The following is a 12,638-nucleotide window of genomic DNA, read 5'->3' on the forward strand; positions in this document are numbered from 1 at the left end:
AGAGATGTGGAATATGTGACACGTCACAATTTCCACGAAATTTGGCACAAGGGTAGTACTATTTCCACTAAAACTCACCCACAGGGTGCCCGGCAGACCGACGTGCCCGTAACTTCGAGGTCCGGATAAGTGAGATATGAATGCACATTCAAATGGACGGCTTTTAGCACAGTAAGTCGACCTGTTTCTTTGATTTCTATCTGATTTGCTGTATTGATCTTCCTTACAGGATAATTATATCCACGTGGGAGGAAGTGCTGCCTCACAATCATTTCACCAACTCAGTAAGATCCTACGTCACGAGGCATTTTGACGTTGTCTGCTGGTTCTATGTCCAGACATGTTCAGAGATTCACACCACACAGTGCATACTATGCGCTGGAATTTCTTACCCATTCTGTGGTCTCTGCAGCCTGGCATTTTTATCGCTCGGCCACTCCATTCGCGGCTACGGGAGGTCCAGTCGTCTTGGCAACAGCTCGGGGTGACCCCGGTCATCCCACATTGGACACGTTTACAGCATCCGTTGCCTCGGCAACCGTGAACCAGGTAAAATTGCCGAGAGCCTGATCATGATAAATGTAGTCACCTTAAGAACAGGAACCCTCGCTTTAAAATACACCGGCCAGTGATCTGTGGAAGTATAGGTGGAAGTATAGGTGGAAGTATAGGTGCAAGTATAGGTGCAAGTATAGGTGCAAGTATAGGTGCAAGTATAGGTGCAAGTATAGGTGCAAGTATAGGTGCAAGTATAGGTGCAAGTATAGGTGCAAGTATAGGTGCAAGTATAGGTGCAAGTATAGGTGCAAGTATAGGTGCAAGTATAGGTGCAAGTATAGGTGCAAGTATAGGTGCAAGTATAGGTGCAAGTATAGGTGCAAGTATAGGTGCAAGTATAGGTGCAAGTATAGGTGCAAGTATAGGTGCAAGTATAGGTGCAAGTATAGGTGCAAGTATAGGTGCAAGTATAGGTGCAAGTATAGGTGCAAGTATAGGTGCAAGTATAGGTGCAAGTATAGGTGCAAGTATAGGTGCAAGTATAGGTGCAAGTATAGGTGCAAGTATAGGTGCAAGTATAGGTGCAAGTATAGGTGCAAGTATAGGTGCAAGTATAGGTGCAAGTATAGGTGCAAGTATAGGTGCAAGTATAGGTGCAAGTATAGGTGCAAGTATAGGTGCAAGTATAGGTGCAAGTATAGGTGCAAGTATAGGTGCAAGTATAGGTGCAAGTATAGGTGCAAGTATAGGTGCAAGTATAGGTGCAAGTATAGGTGCAAGTATAGGTGCAAGTATAGGTGCAAGTATAGGTGCAAGTATAGGTGCAAGTATAGGTGCAAGTATAGGTGCAAGTATAGGTGCAAGTATAGGTGCAAGTATAGGTGCAAGTATAGGTGCAAGTATAGGTGCAAGTATAGGTGCAAGTATAGGTGCAAGTATAGGTGCAAGTATAGGTGCAAGTATAGGTGCAAGTATAGGTGCAAGTATAGGTGCAAGTATAGGTGCAAGTATAGGTGCAAGTATAGGTGCAAGTATAGGTGCAAGTATAGGTGGAAGTATAGGTGGAAGTATAGGTGGAAGTATAGGTGCAAGTATAGGTGGAAGTATAGGTGCAAGTATAGGTGGAAGTATAGGTGGAAGTCTCCATACACGTGTGGCACACTGCGCATTGTACACGAGACTGATTTCATATTTTACTGGCCCGCACGTGTGCTGTGATTTGTGACAGTTGCCTTGTGTTGATGTGCTTGAAAGTGAAACTCCAGCTCTGGTTTGGCAGGATATGTGTGACACCCTGCCCCTCATCTTTCAAGTGCTGGTGTAGACCACGGTGTAAAAAAAAGGATGTGTTTATTACTGTTTAAACATGGAGTCACGGGGAGTAAATGGCACGTGCAAGTGAAGAAGTGAATACTGGGGGAATTCATGGTCTGCATAAGAGTGCCAGTCAGTATGTAACTTTGCAATGGATATTAGTCAACGTGTATGTTTGGAAACCTGCCTACTTAATTGTTAATGTTGTGGCGTTTTGACTTGTTCCGATGTACATGCCATTGTAGACTGGCTTCCAAATATGGAAGAATGGCAACATGGGTTGGCAGGAGGACATGTGGTTGAACTATGCCACGCTGGATACAGCATTGGCACCATGCAGAGAGCTCAGCAAGTGTACTGAGAGCATGCAGTATGGTGTTGCTGAAGTCGATAAGTCGGCGACACGTTGTTCGGACGCTTCAATCGTTTTCAATAAGGTAGGAGTATGATTTCATAAGATGCCGCAGTTGTTCCAAAAGGAATTTTGGACCATCCAAAGAAGTCAGTAAATGTATAACAGTACTGATGAATAGCAGCTGTTGATGGTAACAGGCCACAGGTAGGGATATCAGCGAACGCACTGCGCAGCCCATCTGCGCAGGTCAGCCTGGCCCATCTACGCGCGGCCGACAAGAAAACTCATGAACACTTTCATTTTTTTGCAAAGTAAATCGTGCGAAGAAGATGCACGGAATGGCTGAAAACTAGGCTGAGGAATAGTAGCATCCAGAGACTCTCAAACAAATTCATGGTCCATCGCTTCTGACAATGGCAGCGAAGACATCAGGGAGCTGATTGCAGCAACTCTCTACCAAGCGCGATGCTGGTTACTCACCAGGGCAGGGCGCTTCCATCGCGCAAGAAATGGCCGCGAGCGAGAAATGGAAGTCCGATTTTGGAACGATCCAACCAGGGAAATTCCTTGAAAATTGGCCTGAACACCTCTCATACTGGTGTTTCACGATGTGCAAACTTTCAGAGAAATCGACCGGGGAGAACGTGGTGAGTTCGTGGGTCCTCGAGTATCGCGTATGATTTGAATGGTCGCGGGGACAGAAGAACAGTAATTTTACGACTCCCAGCGGTGCAAACAGACCGCGGCCATGTTTTCTCTGTCGGCCGCGATCACGTTCAAAAAATCGATGACGCAATGCATGCGCAGAGGCCTGCGCAGTGCGTTCGCTGACATCCCTACCACAGGTGCACAACTTAAAATCACTAGCACTGTTGACATTGATCACCTACCTGTACAACCACAGCACACCGGGTCTATGGGGCCACAGCCGGCCACAAGGTGGTGGTAGGCCATAGGCAATCATTTTTTTTACACCTCGAAGCACCTACAGCAGTCATTAGTCCCCCCCTCCTCTCTCTCTCCTTGCCCTCTCGACCTCTCGCTTTCTTCCACAATGCTCCAGGACTTCAAGACCAATCCACTTGTGTACTTGACAGTGGACAGTGAGAAGGACACACGCTCTGCATTCACTTCAGTTGTGATCTCCAGCAGCCCGTCCAGCGTTAAGTTGAATGTTTGCAGGTGAGCAACACAACTAATCACTGTACCGGTACACATGATGGCTGGAAGCCTGGAACCATTGCTAGGCATGTTGTTTCTCAGATAAGTACGTGTACATGCATCGATTTATCATTAAGGTCATCTATATACCCACAGCTTCTGTATTGCCTATCAGCATGCATCACTAGCAGTACCATTCCCACGTTATCTTACATTGCGATGCAATGCTCTCCCGGTATTGGAAATTTGGATTGATCCGACTATGCGCCTGTCCACCCTTCAGCTCCTGTGTTGCAATGTCCCCAGGCCGTACACTGCAGTGATGTACTGTACTGTGCTTTCGTTCAGAGTTGACACTGGCGCCGGCTCCTGGACAGGACCAGTCAGGGTCAACTGGCTTGCTGTAGCCGAGCAAGATGGACTGTGCGAGAAGACGTGCTGGGGACAAGAGAATTTAAGTGGAAAAGCGAATGGAACTAAGTGAGTGTTCGGTGTCGGTCTCAACCTTGCAAGTTGTTATGTATCCGTACCCACAAGGCCACTCAAGGTTTAGAAAAAACGGACAATGCCGTTATTGCACATGCACGGTTTGAGAGAGAACCAAGAAGATGATGATGGTACACCAGGTGAAGAAGATGGCTGAGGAGTGGCGCATGGGGGGGGGGGGGGGGGGAGAGTTTGGTGTGGTCACAGGATAGGTTTATAGTCAGATCCAATCGTCGCCAAACATCCGTCCAATGCTGCAAATGGTAGTCGACTGCTATGTGCAGCATTAGCTGGATGTTTGGGGACGATAGTACTGTCATTTTCCATAGCACACGAAGGCACCCAAATCCCACCTAGCTCTATTACCAGAAACTGACCATCTCATCACTGCGTTAGAGAGGGCTAGCACCACATGTTGTAGCTAACTATTTTGTAGTTACCACTTGAATGGCTACGTGTGATTGCTATGCGACGTGTGAAAACAAGACCAATGAGAGAGTGTCAGACAAAGTTAAACTGCTCTTCTGTACCCGGCTGCCTTGTGATTGCTCAGCATGAAACTCTGAGTTGCAACCAAAAATCCTGACTTCTGTGTTACGGATATGTCGTGGTCGGCCGATCGTCCCTACGTGTGAGTTATCCCAAGCCCGTTTGCACAAAGTATATGTGCGCCTCTTGGTCATTCCACTCAGGCGTACCTCAGACCCAACGCACAGAGACATTAGGGTGGCGGAGCACAAAGGTCCGATATGGTAAAAGTAGAAATGCAAAGGAAAAGTAAGGAACTGCAAATGCAAAACCCGGCACAAGCGGACAAGTCCGCTGGAGCGGAAATGGAAACTCTCTAATAAACTCAACTCTACAACTCTACTGCACATAAAACTCTACTCAACTGCCAGACTCTACTCGTGTCAGCAAACTTATACCAGCTGAAGTCTACAGCAAGCAGCTGCGAAGAGAAGCATCGAGCAGGCAGCAGCAGCAAACAGAACGCGAGCAAAGGTCAGCAGGAGCAAGCGCGCACGTTGCTGCAAGGAAAGTACTGGTAACACTATATACATGCTGAATGGAAACAGGCAGACCGGGAAAGACAAGACGATCGATTACAGTTCTGTGGTAAGGGCGAGTCTAGGCAACACATTGAGAAGCGCCAGCAGGAAGTGACTGTAGTGATGATGAGGAGTAGAACATATCTAACACGTGGCTCGATCTTCTAGAAACGTACCTATCATAACATAATGTACCTAGGCTACTGTTCTAATTATTATGCATAGTCATGATCGCAGCATTAGCTAGGGTACATAACTGTTACATGTAAACGATTATGAGCACTACTGTGTACACAGGGTCATCACAGATATGTCAAGATCATGAGCACTACTGTGTACACAGGGTCATCACAGATATGTCAAGATCATGTGCTTTTAAAAACAAGCAAGATGGATTACGGTAATTCAGGAAGAGATGAGGAATCTGAAATCTACCGGCAGTTATTTTTAAAACAAGTGGAGTAAAACCTGCCCCAACGCCTTTGCCGAAGCTGTCCTGGATTGACATGTGGTATGGGTGCATGACTGTGTTCTGTGTTGTGCAGGCAGCTGAACATCTCCGTATCACACTGCCAGACACCAATGTACATACCCATTGTTCTACTCAGTGTGCAGAGCAGCAGTGGACAGGTAGCACAGTATAGATTGTACAACTTGTATAGTTGACTAAGTCTTGCATGCAGCGACGGCACAGTCAGACCTCGCTTAACCGCACACATCCGTTTCCACAAAAAATATCCGGATAGGCGAGGGAACCGGATAACCAAACACCGTTTATGTTGGATGCATCACGTATGCTGTAAATATGTAACCAGCTATTTTCTTCCGGATGGCGAGGGATCCGGATAAAAGAGGACCGGATAAACGCGGTCTGACTGTATTGTTTCCCGGACTGTTCACTGTGTTTTAAGGCAGTAAGTTAGTAATGTAGTGGCGGCTACCAACATGTTTATAACGTTTACGCAAGGTGGAATATTTGTTGGTAAGTATTTTGTTAAATAAGCGATTTGGACACTTGCAACATTGCAATATAGATGCTGCTCGTCACTCACTGCACTACATTTTACATGTGCATTCACAGTTTTGTTAGCTCTGGATACCTTAGTGAAATTATCATGTTACTGAGTGTCCACAGAGCGGAGCTAAAACACACGCGGAAACAAAGGTGAAATCTGCCTATAAGACGTCTTCGCTACTGTGAGTTTCCGAGGCTGCAAAAAGGAGTCACCTGGCAATTGCAAATGATAACTACATGTGTGTGGGTACGTGTACAGTCGTCGCCAAAAAATCCGGCCAATGCTATGCTAGCTACCGGTAGCTGTACCGTGTACGTGGCCGCAGGCACTGCTGCAGGGCCTGCACTCTGCAGTGCACAGTCTGTGCTGTGCTCGACTCGACTGCATGCAGCAGGCAGAGTGCAGCACGGACTGTTTAGTGCAGTGCTATGCTGGTAGACCCTCTACTGTCTGTAGATGCATGCATGCGACAGGCACCATGCCACCGTGACTGTACATGTTTCCATGGCACTGGCCGGATTGTTTTGGCGACGACTGTACGTGCTACTCCACCTGCAGACAGTCTGTTCTGTCCTCTGTAGGCTCATGAGTGAGTGGAATACAGAAAAAAACACGGCTTGCTAATCTTGTGTCACTGCAGGTCTATGGCACATCCGTAGCTAGTGTGGCGTCGACATGGTTTCTAGTCAACATTCAGCCTGTGAATGGAACCAAGGAGTGGGAGGACGGCGTAAAGGTTTGTGATAGCCAGTCAACATAATGCATGAGTCGTGTTGGAAGAGCTGTTTTGTAGTTCACATTTTGCATTTCATTGCTCTGTGCACCAATTAAACGCTGGGCACTTTTGTTGTCTCACTAACTAAATTTACTCTGACTGGCATGTCAAATGCACTTGGTCATGGGAATTTAGCACAACACTACACTCAAGACACAAAGAAGCATAGGAAATGGTGAGACAAGATAGATGAGACAAACATGCACATGCACTGTGTTGTGAAGATTTGAACCTAATGTTACTGTGGTAGAGCCGTCTGACCTTTCAGGCTAGATCGAACATTGCGCTAAAGGCATATTCACAGCATTTGGATCATTCAAGGCTGACACCTCACCCGTACTTTCCTGCGCTCCTCCTCTCAGGTGAATTGGCTGATCTTCGAACGCAACACTATCCGCGATGAGGTGGCTGCTGCTGATTCAATCTCTTTATCAATAACAAGAGGACCAGTGGTGCAGGAAGTTAGACAGGTGAGGAAGAAACCAAGGAGACCTGCAATGCTTGGTATTCAGACAGTGCTGCTCAGTGAAATCTGATCAAGCAAGTCAATGCCTACAGGCTGGGTGCTGTGCACTGCAGACCTAGGCTTGTGAACACTGGGATGTTCAATGGTGCAGGGCGCTAGGCTGACTCACTCCACTTGATTTCATTGACCAGCACTGTAGTATAGTAGTGGCGAGTCCGGACTGGTTACCCATCCCATACGCCCAAAAACTGTGTGGCCAGGGTGGAAGACATGTATTGACATGCTTTCACTTTGTGTTTGTGTTTATGTTTGTGTAGGAGTAGTATGCAGATGATCCTTTTTGGTGAAATGTGGTACAAAACAAGTTATGTGATTCTTCAGCGTTCATTCATCTGCCTGTTTGTGTTAGGTTTTCAAGAACCATTACGCTGCAACTTATCGTCTTTACCAAGGAAAATCCCCAGAGTTTCAGGTAAGTGAAGGTGACTTGAATGGCAGAATGAGCATGGCATGCCGGCAACTCCTGTTGGTACTTCATAGTAAGTCATAAGGTAGCCCGTGCACTGTTGATAGTAACTCGACACCATTGCAACACTCAACCCTTGCTGTGCCATGCCTGTGTCGTTGTGCAGTTTCTCGAACAGAAATTCGACATCGGTCCTTTGGATCTTGGTCGAGAGCTTGTCACCACGTGAGTTATCATGCTACTTCATTAAAAGAACCATGTACAGTCATGTGCAAACATACACATACAGACACACCCTCAAACACCCCAGCCCCCCCCCCCACACACACACACACGCACACGCACACACATACACACACATGCATGTGTGCGCACATACACCCAGCAACAATTTGTTGCTGTATGTGCATGTACATGCAGTGCACTGTGAAGGTTGGTGTTGTATGGTATGTACCGGCAGTACATGTACTTTACCCGTGAAGGTTTTTTGTACAAACAATACTGTTTTAAGTATTGTTTGTACAAAAAACCTAAAACCGTTAGGGTCGGTGTGTTGTATTCGTCATGTCTTCTGCAGGATTGAAAACAGCAAGCATGGAGAAATGTGGTATTCGGACGACTCAGGTTTAGAACTCATTCCCAGACAGTTTGACGGCACGAAAGACGAGCCTGTAGCAGGTACGTGTGCTGCAAGCCCATTGATCTGTGTGCTTCTGTGGTTTTATGCTGAGTTCATTTTCAGGGACTAATTTAAAATCAGTACTGCAAGGTTTTAACCAATGTACACATGCGCTGCTGCCATTCTGTGCGTATGCAGGTAATTTCTACCCAATGGTCTTGGGTCTGTACCTGAACGACACAAAATCCAACTTCACCTTATCCATTTTGTCAGATCGGTAAGCTTTGTATGGTGCCGTGCTGGTACTCTTTAGGCATCATCTAGATTACTTCATTGCTCTGCATTCAGTTAGAGGCCGTCCGTGACTATCAAACCCTTTTCACCAAACGAATTATTTTAGTTTGGACCCAACCCCTCCATCCCTCCCCCTCAGAACGTAAAAAATGTTGACATAACACATGCAAAAGTTGCAAGTGTGTCACTGCTCCTATGGCCGTGTACATGTTTCAATGTTTTCTGAAACGAAATTGGCCTTCCCCTCCCACCCCATAACGAAATTATTCCGTTTTGTGAAAAAACTTCGATATTTATGGACGACCCCGTAGCGATTTTCCCTTGCTCCGGTTTGCACTCTACACGTGGAAATGATCTACACAAAGGAAATTTTGCCGGGCCTGCGAAAGTGGTCAAGCCATGAAGAGGAGCCTGCGACACAAGTTCACAATGGTGGGAAACTGTGATCTTTTGTAACGCTGAGTTTCATGGCACTTGGGCCAATCATCATTAGGGAAGTTTAGTCCCACGTAATCCGTGTGTACTTTACGTGTGTGTGCCACGTATTACTCAGTAACCTACGTGCAGACGTTTTCTGATTCACGACATACCATGTATAGGCTCGCCCACGTTCCGCCAGAACGTGGGTGAAAATCAGAATGGAGCGCATTGTGCGAGCTGTGAGGGTGCTCAGCTGAAAAATTTCCGAAGCACGAAATCAAAATATTCGATGAGCTTCTAAGCTTCGTCTTTGCCCAGGTTTGGGCCTTTCGCTTCATGCTTTTGTTTGTTCCGTGTGACTAAAAACAACATTGCAAACGTGAGTCCATTGCATGAACTTTACGTGTATCACCCACGTTCCCGTATCCGTTACGTGGGACTAAACCTCCATATTACCATAATATTTTTAACATGATCTAATTACACTGGGTGCGTTCGATTACTGCCATGAATTGATTCATGAATGGAATATTGTCGTTCGATTTCATGTCATGATCCCTGGAATCGGTTCGGAATCCATGCACCCTATTCACATGGGATGGTGTGAATAGCCAGGGGCGATTCATGAGTGGATTCAACATCAATTCGCAGGCATAATCAAACGCACTCACTGTCAGGGCTCACCACGACCATACAAAGCGTCAATAACGGTCATTTGGATTTGACCAATCAGCGCACGGCAAAACAGGCCGTTTCTTGCAATTGTGGGGTGCTTTCTGAGCTGAACTTGGCTGTACTCGTTGGTTTTAGACATTAGGCCATTGTGGATTCGTGTTCAGAAGGTGTGTCTTTGGAGGGTTACCGTCTCGAATTTTTCGATTTGGCCTTCGTTTGGCTGAGATCGGATGCTGAAATCACTCAAATTCGAAGACGAACAAGTGAATGAAGACAAAATGTAAAAATCTGAGATGGTAAACTGATAGAGAATTCCAAGACCTTGAAAATGAGCTTTCGACGGTGAGAATCGGCCAAGTAGAACCGCTGAAGTACCTTTTTGAAGACATCAAGGTCGGCCGCGCGTTCCCGCCCGCACCAACAAAACCTGGCAGCCGTGCGCATATCTGCAACCGATGTTCGGGAAAACATCGGCATCGCAATGCACAAGAGCTTCTTGTGGGGTAGCTGGAAGTGCACCAGACTTCTCTGCTGCGTCCTTCCATTTCCTGACCCACTTTCGGATGTCAGTTGCTTGGCAGATCATCAGAATACGTGTCGACCAAGCGTTGAATGTTGGCAAGGTGTCCGTCTTCCTGCTGCTTCACCAGTACCTGGGGTACTAGGCAAAGAAGGCGTGCAACCTGACGGCTGGTGGCAGAGAAACGCTCCTTCATCTCGATGAGGAAGTGGTCAATCAGAGGCAAGATGATCGAGCGACGATAGTACTCCTCGGGTGAGGAGTGCTCTACATTGTTCCGATGCTGTTGACGACCTGCCATTCTCGGTGGCTTCGGCTCCGTCCCGACGGTCTGGGCAAGTGTGACTGCTTGCTGGTACCATTTACCAATAGTGCCGGCACTGTCTCTGACTTCTTGCAGATCGGTAATGGTTCCTTCCACTAAACTATAAGCCTTGACGACATCTATTGACCTGCGCTGTAGCTTTCCGCTAAGTTGTCGAATTGATGCCAAGGCATTCGATGCTGCACAGAGACTAACCAGAAAGTCGAATGATGTGAGGGCATGGTAGAGACCACCAGCTTTAGTCAGAGTCTTCTCTGTCCCATGTCCACGTGCCATATTGCTGAAGATGTTCTTTCTCGTGGAGCATCACAGCGAGGGTTTCAACAACAGATTGGTACAGTTCCGTGAACGCTTCGTAAGCCTCATGGCATTGTACCCATCTGGTTCGGCACAAGTCGATCAGCTTCTACTTCTTTGCGTCTGGTTGTTTCTCCTCTATCACTTTCTCAAACAGGCGGTGGCGCTTGGGGGAGAAGTTGAAGAAGTTGGCAATTTCTGTCACGTTTCCAGCCGTATTCCGGATGTTCGCCAGATTGCAGGCATTAACGACGACAAGGTTGAGGATGTGGGAATTGCAATGGACATAGAAATCTGTTGGAGAAGACTTGCAGATTATCCCCTGGACGCCCTTTACAGCAGATGACATATTAGAAGCACCGTCATACCCTTGTTCACGGCAATTTCGGATGTCAAGGCCATACAGTTTGATCTTCGCCAGAATTGCATCTGCGAGAACCTGACCAGTGATTCTTTCCACTTGAATGAAGTCGACAAACTCCTCTCTGATCGTAGAAGATGTGTCAACGAATCGTAGCAGAAGACTGAGCTGCTCCAAACCACCTACATCTGTCACTTCGTCGGATAAGATGGTGAAAAACTTCGCTTCATTAACTTCAGCCAGAATGTCACCACGGATTTGGCTTCCAATGATTCCTATCAACTCATTCTGGATCGTCTTGCTGCTGTACACTGCGTTCCCTCGTCTCTCCAGCAAGTGTCCCTGCAGAGCCTGGTCACCAGCTTCGGCATGGAACTGCAATACTTCGATGAAGTTCCCACGGTTTCTACTTGGGTCTGCAGTGGAATCATCACGGTGTCCACGGAGCACTATGCCTGGAGCCGGTGGGGTAAGGAACACAGAGGCACAACTTTATTGGCTCTACCCATTATCATTGTCGGGTCTAATGTATTTTTCCTTCCTACTGACATCAAGACGATATAAGTTATACAATCATGTACATGTACATGTATTACCGCCGTGGCGTATTGCATATCAATTGTAGATTCTTCGAAGTAAAAACGCACTAACTTAACAATCACATAATATCATTGATAGTGACCCCAATGTTATGACAGTATAGAACTAGGTAGCTGGACACTACATGTAGGTGAATGCAACGATTTTGCTCACAAAATGCCACCTACCTTGTTTGCCACAGAGATGCACTGATTTGGCTACAGACGTGATGATCTCGCGATTCTTCTGGATTTTCTCAACACGGTATTCATCCAACCAAGATGCAACATTCTTCTCCGGTTCAGCCATGTTCTCCTTAAATGCATCGTATGCCACCTGGGCATCGAGGTGATACTTGCTCTGCTCGTGGCCACGACACACATCTGAGACCTTAGTCCACCGGCGGAAAGGAGTGCGGACAAGCACACCTCTGTTTCCAGCTGTTTGAGAGGAGAATAAACAGCATGGAAGGCAGTAGCCGCCATCCATAGACTTACACGAGCCATGGGTAAGTGGCCAGCCAAGCGTGCCTGAACGCTCTGTTGGTATGGTTCATCCATACCCTTGGGAACTGGTATGAGTCCGTTGGTACAAAATGACCCTTGATGAGCTTCATTTTCTCTGCCGCCGACAAACTCACTGGTCCTTTCTCGAGCAGCTCACCTATGTCATGAAAAGAACGGGTAACATTGCACTCTGAACTGTCTGATGATAGTCGAACTGGCGTTACTGCTTCAGAAGGTTCTAAAGGGCAGGCTTCCTCCAAGTCCTCGTTTAGTACTACCGTGTCTTCGTCATCTCTAGCAGTGACTGTGCTGGGGGATACTGCCGCCATTGAAGATGATTCCGATGTTTCAGCATCACTCGCAACAGTGGTTACATTCTCGCTTGGCCTCACTCGCTGAGGAGCGGCACCAAAAGTCAAGGGCAACTGGTCTGCAGCCCACCGCTTTGGCAAGCGC

General features: G+C 47.0%; 1 protein-coding gene across 4 annotated transcripts in view; it reads left to right on the forward strand.

The window, feature by feature from the left end:
- Window positions 1–12,638, forward strand: part of LOC135831021 (uncharacterized) — a 47,215-nt gene that overhangs the window by 24,116 nt on the left and 10,461 nt on the right. For all 4 annotated transcript variants that reach the window (XM_065343262.1, XM_065343263.1, XM_065343264.1 and 1 more), the window contains 12 exons: window positions 230–284; window positions 413–549; window positions 2,058–2,249; window positions 3,231–3,349; window positions 3,677–3,808; window positions 5,409–5,493; window positions 6,520–6,615; window positions 7,017–7,124; window positions 7,530–7,592; window positions 7,753–7,811; window positions 8,164–8,264; window positions 8,404–8,482. In XM_065343262.1, coding sequence (XP_065199334.1) covers window positions 230–284; window positions 413–549; window positions 2,058–2,249; window positions 3,231–3,349; window positions 3,677–3,808; window positions 5,409–5,493; window positions 6,520–6,615; window positions 7,017–7,124; window positions 7,530–7,592; window positions 7,753–7,811; window positions 8,164–8,264; window positions 8,404–8,482 — 1,226 coding nt within the window. The remainder of the gene's footprint in view (window positions 1–229; window positions 285–412; window positions 550–2,057; window positions 2,250–3,230; window positions 3,350–3,676; window positions 3,809–5,408; window positions 5,494–6,519; window positions 6,616–7,016; window positions 7,125–7,529; window positions 7,593–7,752; window positions 7,812–8,163; window positions 8,265–8,403; window positions 8,483–12,638) is intronic.

Source organism: Sycon ciliatum, chromosome 1 (genome assembly GCF_964019385.1).
Source record: "Sycon ciliatum chromosome 1, ocSycCili1.1, whole genome shotgun sequence".
NCBI classification, from domain to species: domain Eukaryota; kingdom Metazoa; phylum Porifera; class Calcarea; order Leucosolenida; family Sycettidae; genus Sycon; species Sycon ciliatum.